Source organism: Aedes aegypti, chromosome 2 (genome assembly GCF_002204515.2).
Source record: "Aedes aegypti strain LVP_AGWG chromosome 2, AaegL5.0 Primary Assembly, whole genome shotgun sequence".
NCBI lineage: Eukaryota > Metazoa > Arthropoda > Insecta > Diptera > Culicidae > Aedes > Aedes aegypti.
In genome coordinates this window covers 307,542,192-307,560,936 of record NC_035108.1, presented here as the reverse complement: position 1 = coordinate 307,560,936, position 18,745 = coordinate 307,542,192, and the positions used below count along the sequence as shown (strand labels likewise).

General features: G+C 42.8%; 1 protein-coding gene across 1 annotated transcript in view; it reads left to right on the top strand.

Moving 5' to 3' along the window:
- LOC5568814 (fatty acid synthase) overlaps positions 1-16,925 on the top strand; it is a 57,754-nt gene extending 40,829 nt beyond the window's left edge. Inside the window, exons 4-11 of the mRNA XM_001658130.2 lie at positions 364-2,030; positions 2,096-2,550; positions 2,614-2,759; positions 7,960-9,887; positions 9,952-10,667; positions 13,589-15,320; positions 15,389-15,532; positions 15,630-16,925. Of these exons, the coding sequence (XP_001658180.2) occupies positions 364-2,030; positions 2,096-2,550; positions 2,614-2,759; positions 7,960-9,887; positions 9,952-10,667; positions 13,589-15,320; positions 15,389-15,532; positions 15,630-15,737 (6,896 nt within the window). The 3' untranslated portion in view covers positions 15,738-16,925. The remainder of the gene's footprint in view (positions 1-363; positions 2,031-2,095; positions 2,551-2,613; positions 2,760-7,959; positions 9,888-9,951; positions 10,668-13,588; positions 15,321-15,388; positions 15,533-15,629) is intronic.
- Positions 16,926-18,745: the final 1,820 nt, after the last annotated feature.

The following is an 18,745-nucleotide window of genomic DNA, read 5'->3' as shown; positions in this document are numbered from 1 at the left end:
ATGAGTTTTCATTCGAGAGTTCGTCACGATACTTTCTCTAGAAATTTAGGATTTTTTATACAATTGGAATAGTGGATACAAGTAACTGACACTGAAGATGACTACAAGACTTGTGTGGTAGTCGAAATATGTATATTTCAAAAGATAATGCAATTATTGATATATTGTGCCTTCGGTCTGATTCTGATAATAACTAGCAACTTACTTCTTCCTTTGGCGTAAACTTTAAATATCTTCCGTATTCGGTTCTAAATCCGCCCTCTTTTTAAGTTTGTCGCTTCTTGAGCCAGTAGACTTCTCAATACTTCATACTAACCTAATCTATATTAAACCTTCTTTCTTCTTCTTCTCTTTTCTCCGCAGGCATCAATCCTCAGGAACTCCGCGGTAGCCGCACCGGCGTGTACATCGGATGCTCCAACTCCGAAACGGAACAGCACTGGTGTGCCGACCCGGACCTGGTAAATGGGTATGGCCTGATCGGATGTGCCCGAGCCATGTTCGCCAACCGGTTGTCCTTCACGTTCGACTTCAAGGGACCCAGCTACGCGGTCGATACGGCCTGTTCCAGTTCGTTGATCGCCATGTCCACGGCCTTTGCCGATATGAAGGCTGGGCGGTGCGACGCGGCCATCGTGGCCGGGTGTGGAATCATTCTGAAGCCCACCATGTCGTTGCAGTTCAAAAGGTTGAACATGTTGGGTAAGGAAGGTATGTGCAAGGTGTTTGACGAATCTGGCAATGGGTACGTGCGGTCAGATGGTTGCGTAGTTACTTTCATGCAACGTGCTTCCGATTCGCGCCGTATCTATGCCAGCGTTCTGAACGTGCGAATCAACACCGATGGGTACAAGGAACAGGGAATCACCTTCCCGAATGGAGCCATGCAAAAGCGCCTGATTCAGGAAACCTATGGCGAAATCAATCTCAACCCAGCGGATGTGGTCTACGTGGAGGCTCACGGTACCGGAACGAAAGTCGGAGACCCGCAGGAGGTGAACAATATTACGGATTTCTTCTGCAAGGACCGGAAGGCGCCCCTGCTGATCGGTTCGGTCAAATCGAACATGGGTCACTCGGAACCTGCCTCCGGAGTTTGTTCCATCGCGAAAATGTTGATCGCTATGGAGGCGGGCATCATTCCCGGAAATCTTCATTTCAAGAACACCAACCCGGACCTTTACGGTATCATGGACGGCAGCGTTAAGGTTGTCGATCGTAACCTGCCATGGAATGGTGGCATAATCGGGCTGAACTCGTTCGGGTTCGGTGGTGCCAACGCTCACGTGATCATGAAGTCATACCCGAAACCGAAACCTGTCAGCCCCAAGGATGGCTTCCCTAAGCTGGTTTTTGCTTCGGGACGTACCGAAGAAGCCGTTGAGGCATTCTTGGATGCCGCAGACACGAACAAGGACGATGAGGAGTTTGTTGGACTGGTGAATGAAGTTCACAGTAAGAACATCCCTCTGCATTACTACCGTGGCTACACGGTATTGGGAGACGGACAAGCTGTACGAGAGGTCAGCGATTTGAATGACGAAAAGCGGCCAATCTGGTTCATCTACTCCGGAATGGGATCGCAGTGGGCCAGTATGGCCAAGGAGATGATGCAGGTGGAAGTGTTCAACAACAGTATCCATCGCTGTGCAGAGGCCTTACGACCGGAGGGAGTCGACCTGATCGATATCTTGACCAAGAGTGACGAATCGCGGTTCGATAACATCTTGAACTCGTTCATTTCGATTGCTGCGGTGCAAGTGGCATTGACCGACGTTCTGAACCATCTGGGCATCACTCCGGACGGTATGGTCGGACACTCCGTTGGTGAGCTGGGCTGTGCCTATGCCGATGGATGCTTCACTCCGGAGCAGACTGTTCTGGCTGCCTACTGGAGAGGACGCAGCATTTTGGATACCCAGCTGATCCCTGGCCTGATGGCTGCTGTGGGCCTCTCGTGGGAGCAATGCAAGGAACGCCTCCCGAAGGACATCATTGCCGCTTGCCACAACAGCAGCGATAGTGTGACGGTAATTTCCAATCAGCTTGGGAACTGATAGATGAGCTAACTACAAATATCTTTCCTCCATTTCAGATTTCCGGACCGGTAGATTCTATCAACAAGTTCGTCGCCGAGTTGAACGCCGAAGGCGTCTTTGCCAAGGCAGTCAAATCGTCCGGCATTGCTTTCCACAGTCGTTACATTGCCGACGCCGCACCAAAACTGCGCAAATCGCTAGACAAAATCATTCCGAACCCTAAGAGCCGTTCACCGCGCTGGATCAGTACTAGCATTCCGGAGGAAGCCTGGAACACTCCGTTGGCCCAACAATCGTCCGCCGCCTATCACGTGAACAACCTCCTATCGTCGGTGCTGTTCGCTGAAGGATTGCGGCACGTGCCCAGCAATGCGATTTGCATCGAAATTGCTCCGCACGGTTTGCTGCAGGCCATTTTGAAGCGCGCCCTCGGCAAAGACGCCACTAATTTGAGTCTGATGAAGCGCGGTCACGACAACAATGTGATCTTCATGCTGTCGAACATTGGAAAGTAAGTGCTTGGGAAGGGGGACTGGTCGTTGTAAATCGATGCTAATTTGGTGGATCATTACAGATTGTACGCCGCCGGAGCTCAACCGCAGGTTCAGAAGCTGTACCGCCCGATTACGTACCCGGTTGGTCGTGGAACGCCCATGTTGAACTCACTGGTCAAATGGGACCATTCGACCAAGTGGTACCTAGCCAGATTCGGTGTTGAAAGTAAGTATAGTTTAACTTTTCTTGCACAGGGCTGGTAGCAGGTCGCTCTTTTAGAGACTTGGTCTTTATTTTAATGCATGATCTATTAGGTCTTTTTTCAACTAAATTGGTCTATAATGCCATTTTTTCACATTCAGTCCTGGTGTTAATTCTAGAAACCTTCAGAGACTTATACGGGACTATTCCACAGACTGCTCAGGAGTTTCTTATCACATTCCCCGAGAAAATGCTTCAGGAATACTTTTAGTGATTTCTCCAAAATTTTCACCAAGAAACCGTTGGATACTCTAACGGTACTACCTTCAGAACTTTCCACAGAAATTACTTTGAAAAATTTTCCATGGATTATCCCAATATTTCCTCCAGAGATTTTTCCAATGATAGGGCTAGTAGCAGGTCTCTTTTAAGAGGCTTGATAACTTTTGTTAATATAAGTCCATTTTAACCAAAGAGGTATCTAAAGTCACTTTTTTCCTAATTCTGCTTGCTGGTAATCCTGTTGCCAAATATTAGAGCAGGCCAGCCAAACGTATGAGCTTTAAGATCCTCCTCATATCTGGCCCTTTTGCTGCTCTGCCAACTTGATATTAGAACAGGACTGTTTTTACAACTTTTAGGACTGATTGTTACAACTTTAAATTTTTCAATTTAAGGCTATTTTGTTTTAAAGATTCTTCACATTAATTTTCTGATTTTTTAAGATTTACTTGCTGTCTTAAACTTGGTCTGAAATGATTAAAAACACTTTTTTAAATAAGGCCAATTTTTATGAGGAATTGTCAAAAACCTAATTCACTATTAATGAACAAAACTGTTTTTTATACCAAGTAGGTATGAACAAATGTTGGCGATGAAAAGTATATGGCCGAACCCAATCTCATTGAATCTTATACGGGATTCTCCTTATTTCTAAGCATGGACAACTATAACAAATATTAGGAAAATTAATAGCCTATACAAGATTCTCACAAAAACTTCACGGGAATCTTGGGCAGGATTCTCACAAAAAGGTAGAGCTAGATTTTCATTGAATTCTTAGGAGGATTACACAAAATCCTAGCCATGATCATCACCTAATGTGGTACATTATTCCGAGAAAAGTTCTCACGTAATCCTTAATGTTTATTTTTACAGAATTCTGAGCAGGGCAGATTTTTTAAGATTCTAGAACAACATTTTAAAATGAGTTTTGGGTTGGGTTCTGACGTCATCCTGCGAACAATTTTCAAAAAAAAATCCATTCTCGCGAAATTCGGGATTTCATTCTTAGAAAACCCTGGAACGGATTCTCAAATAATACTAGATGAGATTCGGATAGAGTTTTTTAAAAATTTGTGATGTGATTTTAAAAATCTGAGAATGATTTTTATAATATCCTGGACAACATTTACACATCCTGTGATGGATTCTGCCGTAGTCATGAACAAGATTCTCACATAATTTTAGGCAAGACTATTTCAAAATCAATTGTCTATTGTCACTTTTTCCAAAAGAAATTTTCATTATTTTTATTTGATATTACAAAAAAAAATACTGCACCTAAAAAGGTTTGGCCCGTGATTCAAAAAGGTAGGACTTGCCTGTACTAGAAGTTCCAGAAAAAATCCTCAATGATTATCACGCGAGTAGGTATTTCACAGGTTCTTCAGGATTTTTTTTTCTTATATTGTTCAAGGAACAGCTTAAAGAATCCTGATTTTTTCAGAGATTTGTTCTGGCATACTTCCAGGGACTCTTCCAGAGATTCCAGGCATTTTGCAAAAACTCCTGTTGGGATTCATCCACCAATTCGAAGGAGTTTAATGGGATACTAAGAGGAATTTCTTCAGAATTTGCTTGAATCAAAATCCTTGAGCACTCCAACGTTTTAATCGCATTTTTCCCAGAGATCAATTCAGGATTTCCTCTAGATATTTTTTGACTAACTCTTCCACCGATTTCCCTAGTTGTTGTTTAAGGAGATTCTCAAACGATTCCTACAGAAGTTCTTCCAATAAAATTTATAAAGGTTTATTCCGGATTTTTCCTTGGAGATCTACAAGAATTCCTAGGCCATTTTTCAGTTACCCTTCCAGGCATTTCCATATGAATTCTCACAATAGTTCAACCATATTTGCTACTCGGAATTGCTCCAAAAATTGCTTCAGTGTATAATCGAGGTAATATATTGAATACTTTCTAGTTTCGACCTGAAGTTCCCGTTATAATGTTTCCAGAAATTTGTGCTGCATTCCATTCAAGGATTACAGCCCGAGGCTGGTTCGTCTTCAACCTGTAGTCATGTCTCAAGTAAACTAGGTAAAATCTTCATGGATTTAAAAAAAGTTCATTTAAGGATTCACGCCAGCTAATACTACAGTAATTATTCCAGTAATCCCTCTAATCATTCTTACACAACTTTCTTTAGGAATTTCGTCCAATCATATTCAAGGAATTCATGGAGTATAGATGCTGTTATCCAGAGATTTGATTGATTTTTTAAATGATCTGTCAATTTATGTCTTCCAAGATTTTACCAATTGTCCAAGATTTATTTCAGAGAATCCTGTGGGGTAAAGCAAGGGTTAATCTAAAACTTAATCAAATTTAATCAGATGATACTTAAGGATTTCTTTCTAAAATACCTCCTAAAACAAATTTTCAATAATTTCTGAAAAAAATCCCTGCCATTTTCTAGGAGACATCCTTAAAAAAAATCTCGGGTAATTATTTGAAGACTTCCTTGGGAAATTTGTCAATAGAATTCTGGAAGAATGCTTAAAGGAATCGTAGAAGGAATATCTGATGTAATTTACCTGAAGTAATTTTCAGATTTAAATGTTAAAGAAATCCTGAAGAACAATTTGTAGGAAATCCTAGAAAATCACTGTAGAAATACTGGGAGCGGGCCATTTGGCATAACCAGAATTATCCCCCTACTTTTAAAAGATGCCTATTCTTCATGAAAAACAGTTATGCCAAATGACCCACTAGCGATGGGTGATTTTGGATGGATGTTCCGGAAATCGATTCTTTTGTTCCGATTAATTGATTTTTTGAATCGACGTCAGGAGCATTCAAAATCGAGTGAATCGATTTTCTTCATTCGATTTTGAGTTTCGATTCAAAAGAATGAAATTGTTTAGTATTTGTTAATGAGTTGGTGAACCATAAACCTAGTTTTGAAATAGTCTTGAAGTGTTTAATATATTATTTTGATTGATAAACGTTATCCAATTGAAAACGTATTTTGAGAGCTTGTTTTTGTGAATTTTCATATGAGCTTAAAAATTAAATCGATTCTAAAAAGATCGATGTAAATGATTTGATTGTATCGATTCAGTAACATCGATGTTCAGGTCAAATTTGCCCAAGACCCAGAAATACTGGTTGAATTCTGGAAGACGTTCTAAACAAGAATATTGGAGGAAGCCCTAAAGAAAATAAATACAATAAAATGTAGGACTTTCTTTAAAACAAATCTTATGGTTATCCTTGAGAAAATTCCTGAAGATATCTAAACCAAAACTCTTAGAGGGATTCCATAGGAAGTCCGTAAAAATCTCTAAATGAACTTTTGAAGGAATTGTTGGAGTAATATCTGAAGGAATCTTTGAATTTACCGATTAAAATGTTGAAGAAATCCTGATCGACAATTTTGTTAAAAAAGCTATCAAATTACTGTTGAAACACTGGTTGAATTCTGGAAGACGTTTTAAACAAGAATATTAGAGATTTTTAATTTCCTATTAAAGAATAGGAAAATTCCCGAGGATATCTAAACCAAAACTCTTAGAGGGATTCCTTAGGAAGTCCATAAAAATCACTAAATGAACTTTTGAAGAAATTGTTGGAGTAATATCTGAAGGAATCTTTGATAAAATCCTCTGATGAAAAACCATCGTATCTACTAGTTTTTTTTTCTTAGTCCCAAGTAATATTGGTTTTTTTCAGTTTCTTCCAAGTAATATTGGTAGCTGAATAACAGCTTATTTAGCTAAAATGCTGTTACACAGCTCATTTAAGCTGAACAACCTGTTATTCAGCTACCAATGTCACTTGGGCTGTTTGGTATCAATATGGTCTCTTTTTTTCAGTCAAGAGGTCTCCTAAGTTTCTATGTTCAAGACACTTAGTCGCTACCAGCCCTGCAACAATTCTTTCGCCGATTTAGCCACTCTACACTGAAACAAGCGTTGAAGTAATGAGAACCATGAACAAGTTTTTAAATTTACTATTCCAATCAAGATTGAGCTATCAAGAGCGCTTTTTATTTGCGTTTTGGTCCCTCTCTGTCCAACCGCATCGATAGCCGAGCGGTAAGCGTTCGCGCTTGACAATCGCAAGATCCTCGGTTTGATTCTGGCTTGCTGCAAGTTTTTAACCATGATATAGTAATTTTTACTGTCAAAATGGTACCATGGTAAAATTGGATACACAAAATATTTGAAATAAATGCAAATTTAGTCTGCACAAATCAAGTGGCGTTGTGTATTTAATTTAACCCTCTAACATAGTATTTTCAACTGCAACGCTGTTCTCAGTGTAGCATATATTCCAAAAAATCCTACAGGGACTTTTGAACAAAAATTCAATATTTATTCTAGAGTTTTTTTTTTTTAAATTCGTTTGGAATTTTTCCAGGAAATCATTTTTTTCAAAAAGTCGATTTTTCCTGTATTTCATACAACCATTTTCATTGAATTTCTTCTCGTTAAATCATCCGCAATGTCTCCCCCAAATTGCTTAAAGAATGCCATCAGGAATTATTCAACGGAAACTTCAAGAAATTACTCAATAATTTCGATTTGGGATTTCTCATATTGTGCCTCCAAAAATGTCTCTGAATTTCTCCAGCATTTCATCCAGCAATTACTCTTTTGAATTCTTTAAATATTTCTCGAATAATTTCTTAGGTAAAATCTCCATGAATCTGTAAGGTTAAGATTTCGATAAGAGATTTGTGCTGGAGTTTATCAGAAATTTCTTCAGAGATTATTTTAGATTTATTTTAGAAATGCCTTCAAGATTTATCTAAAAAATACTCAAATCATTTATGAAAAAAAATTGTTGACGTTCCGTTGGAAGAAGTTCCCTGTCAGAATTCCTGGATAAATTCTTGAGGACTTCCTTGCATGCTTCTCAAAGATTTTTTTGAAGAATTTCTGAAGTAATCTCCCAAGCTAGTAAACATCTTCTAACGAATTGATCCCTCTTCCAGACAAATCCGGCGAAACGGTCATCGACGTCAACCTGGAGAAACCGGATGATGCCTATCTGGCCGGACACACCATCGATGGACGTGTCCTGTTCCCTGCCACCGGTTACATGACCCTGGCCTGGCGTACATTCGCCAAAATGCGCGGTTCGGACATGGAAAAGACGCCGGTGGTCATCGAAAATGCCGTTTTCCACCGGGCCACCATTCTGCCGAAGGATGGTTCGGTCAAGTTTGGAGTGAATTTCTTCGATGGTACCGGGGCTTTCGAAATCTGCGAAGGTGGATCGTTGGCCGTGTCGGGCAAGATCACCGTTCCGGAAAATATCGACAACGAGGAGTTGCCGTTGTATCCGATCGATGAGGACAAGTCGGGTCTGTCGATGAGTACCGGTGATGCCTACAAGGAGTTGAGATTGAGAGGATACGACTACGGTGGTATGTTCCGTGGAATTACGAAGGCTGATGCCAGCCGAGTTACTGGTGAGCTGCAGTGGAAGGATAACTGGGTTAGCTTTATGGACACCATGCTGCAGTTCAGCATTTTGGGCAAGAACATGAGGGAGTTGTACTTGCCCACTAGAATTGAGAAGATTGTGATCAACCCGGCCCGCCACATGGACATGATGAACACCCTGAAGTCGAAGGATCAAGATGTTCCGGTCGCTGTCTACCGCAACATCGATGTGATCAAGAGTGGAGGTGTGGAGATGCGAGGATTAAAGGCCACACTTGCTCCGAAACGTTCGGGATCACAGGCTCCGCCAACACTTGAGAAGTATGTCTTTGTACCGAACTTCAACGAGAAGGAATTGGCAGAGAGTGGCGAGAAGTCCCAATTCCGGTCAATTTCCACGGCTGTCCACTTGGCTATCGAGAACAGCGCAGGAGCCCTGAAGATCAAGGTTGCTGAAGCATGCTTCCAACGTGCTCCGGAGAATACCATGGCTGCTACCGTGCAGGCCATCATTGAAGGCGAACCTACCCTGGTGAGTGACGTAGCAGTAGTTACGAACTATCAACCAGATACCCTTGTTCAGCACTTTGGAGATAGTGGAGTTCGTGTAGTGGCCAAGGACGCTGCGGCAGGACCTATTGAACAAGGTTGCCATATGGTAGTTTCTTACGATATACTTGGCCGTTCGGACAGCCAAGCTGTTCTGAGCAATCTCCGTGAATCGATCCGTGATGATGGATTCCTGTTCCTCGAAGAATCTCGCACAAACTTTGATGCTACCAAGAAGGGTAAGGCTCTGTTCGATTCGCTAAAACTGACGACCGTGACGTATCAATATTACGACAAAAAGGTCTTTGTACTACTCCGTCCCACCAACAACTACGAGCAACGCAAGTCCACAGTTATTCAGGTCACCGAGAAGAACTTCACCTGGGTGGAAACGTTGAAGGCTGCTTTGGCGAAGGCCGAAGAAACCAATACCTTCGTGTACATTGTATGCCAGGGCGAAGAGCTGTTCGGCGGTCAAGGATTCATCAATTGCATCAAGAACGAGGCTGGCGGTAAGTTCGCCCGTATGGTCTTCATTCAGGACAAGCGAGCGGAGAAATTCTCCCTCACCGGCAAATCGTACGTTGAACAGTTGAAGAAGGACCTCATTTGTAACGTTATGAACAGCAGTGGCGTTTGGGGAAGCTTCCGGCATCTGAGATTGGACAACCAGACCAACGGAACATCGCTGCAGGTCGAGCATGCCTATGTCAATGCCTTGACAAAGGGCGACTTGGCGAGCTTGAAGTGGATCGAAGGACCACTGTCGCGGGACAGGCCAGATCCGAAGGACAAGAAGCAGGAGTTGTGCACCGTTTACTACGCTCCGATCAATTTCCGTGACGTAATGTTGAGCTCTGGCAAGCTTGGAGTTGATGCTCTGCCGGGAGATCTGCCCACTCAGGACTGCATTCTCGGATTGGAGGTAGGTTACGAACGCAATTGCCCACGTACAAACCTTGTTCTTATTATTTCATTTCTTCAATTAGTTCTCCGGTCGGGACGCAGCCGGTCGTCGCATCATGGCCATGGTTCCAGCCAAATCGCTGGCAACTACCTGCGTAGCTCACCGGAACATGATGTGGGAAATTCCGGACAACTGGACTATGGAGCAAGCCTCGACAGTCCCGTGTGTCTACTCAACAGTTTACTACGCCCTGGTCGTGCGTGGTCGCATGAAGCGTGGTGAATCTATTCTGATTCACGCCGGATCCGGTGGCGTGGGACAGGCCGCTATCTCGGTTGCCCTTTCCGCTGGACTCACGGTCTTCACCACCGTTGGTAGCAAGGAAAAGCGTGACTTCCTGAAGCGTACCTTCCCACAACTGCAAGATCGCCACATTGGAAACTCCCGAGACTGCTCGTTCGAGCAGATGGTCATGCGTGAAACTCAAGGACGTGGCGTGGACCTGGTACTGAACTCGTTGGCCGATGAGAAACTGCAGGCATCGGTCCGATGCTTGGGATTGAACGGACGGTTCTTGGAAATCGGCAAGTTCGATTTGAGCAACAACAGCCCGCTGGGTATGTCGGTGTTCTTGAAAAACACTTCATTCCACGGCATTCTGGTCGACAGCATTATGGACGGCGATGATGACGTGCTTGCCGAGGTCGTCCGATTGGTTTCGGAAGGTATCAAGAGCGGTGCGGTACGCCCGCTGCCAACTAGCGTGTTTGGCGACCAACAGGTGGAACAAGCTTTCCGGTAAGTTAGCAATTGATTTCAATAGGAATGATTAACCCTTAACACAGTACAATACATTTCTGCTACTGCTTCCTTTTATATTTTTTTGATTTATTTTCACTCAAACATAACTTCGACCCATTTACCAGAAAACTGCCATTTTTTCACAAGCTAAACTCTCAAAATAAACACTTGGAATACTAAGTCAACTTTTTTACAGTTTTCGCTACCTACCTTGATACCTTGATGGCTACCGCGTAGCGTCACGCCATTGCCGGGCGTATTGTAAAGCTCCATCTTCGTCGGTCTTGGGCGAAACTTTCCCAGTTGTCCCGAACGTTTAGGTTCCCCGAAGCCGCCGACCTCTACCTGGTTCCCTGCTGAATATTATTTTAACATTTTTTTCTTCCGACATTCGCACTAAGTGACCAGCCCACTGAAGTCTGCAGTCACGCTTGATAATATTCGCATCTTTGTACACTTGATACAACTCGTGATTCATGCGTCTGCGCCACACAGCATTTTCGAGTTTCCCACCGAGTATTGTTCGCAGCACTTTACGCTCGAAAACACCGGGATCTTTCCGGTATGACTCTTTCAACGTCCACATTTCGTGCTCGTAGAGAACCACGGGAAGAATCAATGTTTTATACAGGGCGAATTTTGTTTCCGTTTGCATGCTGCGGGACCTAAGCTGGTTACGTAGTCCGTAAAAGGCCCTATTAGCAGCCGCAACACGTCTTTTTACTTCGCGGGAAACGTCGTTGTCACATGTCACAAGTAAACAAATTCTTCAACAACTTCAAACACATCCCCATCAAACACTACCTCAGCACCTACACCACCATGCCAGACTCTACCTCTACCTGCGACCATGTACTTTATTTTGGTAGAATTAATAGTCAGGCCTATCCTCGCTGTCTCCCTCTTCCGATACACGAAGGCCTCTTCCAATTTTTATATACGTGTAATTGATATAAGCTAAAGGATAAACTAGGAAATAAACAAGGTTTCTCGAGATAACTTCAATATTAAAAGATGTTGTTTAGTTGGCAGTTCAAGCTATAGAAGATCGAGTGCCTGCTCGATCACTTTATTTGTAGGAATCTATACAAAAGATCTTCTTTTTTAGGTATTATCAGTTAATAACAATTCGTTATCTTATAAGTATTTTGATCGCTACAACGGCAGTAGCTGATCGTTTTAAATCCTAAGGATGGTATTCACCACAATTCTTCCCTCTGTAGAAGTTTCAAACATCATTTCGTGATTGCTGAACCACAAATAGCATTCGTTCTAGTCTTAATTGTCAATAGACACTGTCAAATCATTCTTATCTAACATACACAAAATTTCGCACTTTTAGTATAGAATTCATAGTACACTTTCAAAACAATAGTCTTCTAAAACAAGCCATTTGACTTTCTCAAACAAAGCATTAAAACTCGATTCCGTCGAATTTTCGATCTTCCTAGCGGATTGTTCGGATCTGCTTCAACAGAATGTTCGTTCAGGCTATACCGTATCTCATGGAATATCACAGCGAACATTTTCGCCATCCATACGCCGATGATCAATCAATCGATGTGAGAACTGCTGTAACGCAGCTTGTGTCGCCTCTGTCCATCATATTGTGTAGAGCTAAACTCTTAGCTTGAACCAGGACTCCAGGGACGAATACTCCATGCACTACCATATACCTTTGCAAAAAAAAAATAAGGCACTTTTTATTATCACAAGCTAGAAACACTGTAAAAGAGCATCAAGTAATTTAGCTCAGACTTGTTCTCTTCCCTCTCTTGGAAGCGGTTGTAATAGTACCGTCCCTGTCATGCTGTCGGCCTTAGCCATACGATAAGCCATCAAGATAAAACTTGTATTAGCACTAGCTTACCAAAATCTCTAAAAAAATTCGGACAATTTCGTCACACGTCAGTCAGTCAGGCCGTTTTACTGATAAACTTTTCCGTTTGTTTCTTATTGACGCTGGATAACCGCGCTCGAATTTTAGCTACAACGACATAATGATCCAAGTCGACATTAGGGCCTCGGAAGGTCCTGACATCCATGACATCTGAGAAATGTCGCCCATCAACCAGCACGTGTTCTATTTGGGAGCAGGCATCGCCACTCGGGTAAACAATAGAGTAAACATTTCTTGTCAAAACGTTGAAAAAAGTTGTGGGTGGGAAGGGGTTAAGATGTTATTTCCTTCCCTCGAGATTGGTATTTTATTTAAAAAATGATCCCGACAGCTCTATGGGGATCCTGTTATGAAAAACTCCATAAACTTCTTTAAGGGTCCGAGGAATTCTTCAGGAATCACCCAGCAATTCTCCCAATCCATACACTTCCGCATGAACTGGCGTAGATGCAGTCGGACTCCACGGTCTACAGTGGGACAGTATAAGTGCAACATCATTTCCTCCCCTTTCCCATCATTGGTCTGCATTCTGACGAGGCAGGCGCCATTGTTGCCTAAAAATAGAAGATCACCAGCACTTATACACTGAGGGTGTCTGTTAGTCCCAAGCAGTCATTCGGTTGGTTCCTTGTGTAAGTGCAGCTGATCTGGCGAAGCTGAAGAAGCATCCACGAGCGGCCAATCAAGCTCAAGCTCAAGCTCAACTGATCAGCCCGTATCCTGTGTTTATTGAGGAATACATTTTATAGAATACATCTAAGATATTCTGGAAGAATTCCTAGAAAAGTGCAAAATACTCGGGCCGGAAGAAAAATAAAGGAATCTATACAGGAATCCCAAGACATACTTCCAAGGGATTTTTTAATGGCGCCCTATTCTTCTTTCAACATTAACAAATCGTAGGTCTGGGAGTCTTAATTTTGAGTGGAAATCTACCAAAAAAGAAGTCAGAAGCAGGAGAAAATTTGAAAATATGGTTGCAATATCTACTTGTTCTTATTATTCTTCACACTTTCAGATTCATGGCTTCCGGTAAGCACATCGGCAAGGTTGTCCTCAAGATCCGCGACGAAGAGAAGGCCAAGGTGGTCGTCCCGCCCCCAAAACTGATCTCCGCTATCCCTCGTACGTACATGCACAAGGAAAAGAGCTACATCCTGATCGGTGGACTGGGAGGTTTCGGTCTGGAGTTGGCCAACTGGTTGGTCTCGCGCGGAGCTACCAAGATCATTCTGACCTCTCGCAGTGGAGTTCGAACCGGATACCAGGCCCTGATGATCAAGCGTTGGACCGAACGTGGCGTTACGGTTTCGATCGATACGAACGATGTCACTACTTTGAAGGGAGCACAGAAGCTACTGCAGGCCGCCAACAAGCTGGGACCGGTCGGAGGTGTGTTCAACTTGGCGGCGGTGCTGCGGGATGGTCTGTTGGAAAATGCAACAGAAGCGGACTTCAAGACTGTCTGTGTGCCTAAGGTTGACGGAACGAAGAACTTGGATCAGGCCACGCGGGAGCTGTGCCCGGACTTGGATTATTTCGTTGTGTTCTCGAGTGTTTCGTGCGGACGAGGAAACATTGGACAGGTGAACTATGGATTGGCCAATTCGGCCATGGAGCGAATTTGCGAAGCACGTCAAGCCGTCGGTTTGCCTGGAACTGCCATTCAATGGGGCGCCATCGGAGACACCGGTTTGGTGTTGGAGAACTTGGGTGACAACGATACGGTTGTCGGTGGAACTCTCCCGCAAAGAATGCCATCCTGTCTTCAGACAATGGACTTCTTCATGCAGCAGCCTTGTCCAGTTTTGGCTTCGATGGTTGTGGCTGAGAAACGTAAGGCGGAAACCGGAGGAGTTGGATTGGTCAGCTGCGTGGCGAACATTCTTGGTTTGAAGGATACCAAGAACGTGTCCGATTCCGCCACTCTGGCTGATCTCGGAATGGACTCCTTGATGGGCGCTGAAATTAAGCAAACCCTTGAACGAAACTTCGACACTGTTTTAAGTGCAGCGGAAATTCGTATGCTCACATTCGGCCGTCTGAAAGCGCTGGAAAGTGGTGGCGCCGATGCTCCTGGAAGTCCCGTCCCACCGGCATCTGCATCGCCCGAACCAGAGCAGCAAGATCAAAATGGACTGGGAGATGGCACTCAGGTTAGATTCAGTGCAGATCTCATGCCTACGCAGTGCCTGGTTCGATTGGACTCCAAGGCCCCGCCATCCAGCAAGGACCGCCCAGTGTTCATGGTACATGCCATTGAAGGTGTCATCACTTCGCTCATTCCACTAGCACAAACCCTCCCAGTTCCTGTGTACGGTCTCCAGTGTGTAGCCGAAGCACCCCTAGAATCTCTGGAAACGTTGGCCGCGTTCTACATTAAGCATGTCCGATCGGTGCAGCCAAAGGGTCCTTACACCATCGTGGGCTACTCGTTTGGAGCGTCCGTCGCCTATGAAATGGTGGCCCAGTTAGAAAATGCCAAAGAAACCTGTCGATTGCTGATGCTGGACGGTTCGCCACGATACATCGCTGGTTACACGGACGCACAAAAGCAGCGAATCGACAACGGAGAAGCCCTCCAGGCCGAGGATGAAGCCTATGCGCTGGCCTTCTTCGCCATGGTCTGCGGCAATCTGGACTACTCTAAGACTGCCCACGAACTGATTGCACCGAAGACGTGGGAAGCGCGGTTGCAGAAATGCGCCGAAATGGTTCGCACGCGAACGCCACAATACTCTCAGAAACTGGTAAGATAAATCATAATTTTATCATTTGAATGTTTAACTAACGAACAACTTCTTTCCTTCATTCACAGCTCGAGACGGCAGCGGAATCGTTTGTACATAAAATCGTTGCTGGCCATCTGTATAAACCCACTTCCAAGATCAGTGCCCCGGTGAAACTGGTGAAACCCACCGAAAACTATGCCAAACTGCAAGGCGATTATGGTCTCTCAGAGGTAAGCATCCATTCAAATAAAACCCATCGTTTTCCAAAGTGTGGATCGCGAACATTTTTAAACTTACTAAACTATCTTTATATTTCCGTTCAAACAGCTCTGCACGAAGGACGTCAAGGTGACGACTGTGAAAGGCGACCATCGATCCATTCTTGTCGGTGATTCGATGCTGGAAATCTCTAAACTTCTCCACGAGCTGCTATAAAGTGAAGCGTATCGTCATCACACCTTCGCACACAGGAAACACCTGCATGGACATTAGAGCATAGAAATCACTGGGGCGTACCGCCTTTTCCCCCAATCTCTCGAAGCGAGTGAGAGTCAGATGGAATGTGTAATTTATTTTCGTTCTTTTGTGTATAGTTCAAATCTACTTCCCGACTTTTCTACATTAATTTTGGTTATAAGATGGTTCCCAGTGGACCTATTGGCACTGTTAACGCAAGCGTGATCTATATAGAACTAGTAGGATGCAGTCCAAAGAGTGCTGGCACTGGACGTCTGATCCAGGTCCGTTTCAGGGGCAGTGTCACCGCCCTTTGCTGTAGTTTCGAAAACATGAAAATGTATAAAAAAGAACGTGATTGCTTATTAGCTGTTAGTTGCCTTCTTTCTGAGAAGCAAAAAAAAAACTTCGACATGAACATTTTCCAAGATCTTGATCTATTTATGAAATGGATTTGAAGAATGTGTTAGTTGCATAGCAGACAACATTCCACTCCTAGAGTAGCTATTTTTTTCCTTTAAAATAATACTTTAATTATAAAAAGTAGATTTTAGTGAGTCGATGGGATTTTATTCCTAAAACAACTTGTAAAAAAAATAGTTATTTTACATCACAGAAATGACAAAAATAAAGAAGGGATCTATTAACCATGTGTACTAAATTTATTCTGTCTTCGACCCAACGAAAAACAATCGGACAAATGATCGAACACACAAACAATTTTACAAAACAGGGGCATCCAGGTTTAGCATGTAAGGACCATTAACTATCATAAGCAGCCATTCAACTTCTATTACCATGTGTGATGCAGAAATCTTACCCGGTACAGGCACATGATCAATCTACTCGAAGTCACACTATCACACGTTTACTGAAGTTGTTGTGTGTAATCACGAATATTTAACAATATTGTAAACTAGCACTACACTTCTGTTGCGGAACACACACACACCCGAAAGCGGATAAGTAAAGCCTATCAAATCTCAAAGCACCAATTGCGTATACCCCCAAAATGGCTTATTGCACTCACCCACACAGAAGTACTGAATGTATGTATTTGAACAGGAACATAGTTATTTGTGCATTTGGAAGAACAAACGGCCAATTATGATGGCAAAACAGGAAACTGTATATTTGAATGCAAATAAAAATATTGCAAATGAAAAATTGTTCGGTTTTTGGTTTATACGTTGAAGACTCTTTTTACCACTATTTCTTCGAAAAAGGTTTACTAAGGTACCGCGGGGCAAGTGGGTAAATGGGGTAAGTGAAAATAATTGGTATATTTTACTGAATATGTGAATTAACGTTTTAAACTCATGCGTAAACCTTTGAGGCCATTGAGAATATTACGATGGGAAAGAGATTTCTGAGATTTTTCAGCCTTTATTGCATAATAGAGCGAAATATTAGCTGTGTTCAACGAGCTGCTCGAACTTGGTTGCAACCACTTGCGAGTCAGCTTTTGGTGTTCATTGAGCCACTCCAACCTACTTCGAGTCGCTCGGGTTTGTGTTCATTGAGCCGAGTCCAACCAACTCCGAGTCGCTCGAAACAGGTTGGAAGCTAGAGTCCGAGCTAGTTCAACCAGCTCGCAGTAGCTCGTGTTTTTGACGTTTAAAAACGTAAACATTGAGAAAAAAAGCAAAATTCCGAAGCGATACGGATTGTTAAGTGCGCGAATTTTTTTTTCACGTGGAATTCCGGTAAATTAGTAAAAAGAGCGTTCATTGAGAAAGCAGCTTGGAGTTGCTCGAAGTAGCTTTGACAGTTATTTGTTGACAAAAAATACGAGCTAGTACAACCAACCCCGAGCAAGTTCGATCAAAGTCATTGAACACAGCTATTGTTAACCTGTCAGCTACCACTCCGTAACAAGTTGGCGCGTGCAATATTATATAAATATTTTCAGTGGAAAAAAGTTGCGGAAAACAATTTTCTGTACCATTTCTAAGAGGGGACTGATAGTTTTAAACCCGGACCCGACCCGAACCCGAAAAATGTTTGCTGTGTAAACCCGAACCCGACCCGAAACTCGAAATTTTTTTGTAAGAAAAACCCGAATAAAACCCGAGTTTGAAAAGATGGTAAATTCATCGTTTCTGATGCATAGGGAAGCTTTTAGGTTGTTACTCTGTTCACAATTCTCACCAAACACGACCTAAACCCGAATCAAACCCGACTTTTTGTACACTCAAAAAAATCCAAACGTCATTGCTACGTGAAAAATCACGTAGATCATTCCAAATTCATTTTACCTCCACTTCACCTGACTAAGATAAAGATCACTAAACTATTCATAACCACCAAATAGTGACTCGGTAATTTTTACTGAGGTTACCTATCGCACTTACGTGAAATTTACGTAGGTGCCTAGGTTCATTTTGACATCTGCATATCGAACCTACATTCGGTGTTGAGCTCAAATCCTAAGATAGCGCCCGCTTGATTTTAGAAGAATTTCAGAATCTGCTGCTGCTGTGTAAGATTGATTTCAAGGTAAATATGCTTTGAATACCGAAGAATCCCTGCATTACTTCATATTTTATACATGGTTTATAACCTTTATCAATTATAGCACGCGAAGGCTACAACAAGACAGTCTAAACTCACAAAATTGGGAAAACAGAATTCAAAATGCTCAGATTAACAATAAAAATATCAAAATCTTTTAAGTTTGTTTACATTTTCCAATTGGGAATTAGTTTTCTTACAAAGCCTATTAGAAATAAGATTGGTCTTTATTACAGTTAAATTTAATGCAAAACCATCTAGATCCTATTGCAACGCTTCGTAAAGGCTACCGGAAAATCCACGTAGCTCTTACGTGTAGCGCCAGTGGAATGGACGTAGTTTAAAAGTTCATGCGTTCATTCTGGGCTACCTATGATTCACGTAAGAGCTACGCGAAAAGTGCGATGGAAAAAAATCACGTATGTTTTCACGTAACAATGACGTTTGGATTATTTTGAGTGATAAGCCCGAAC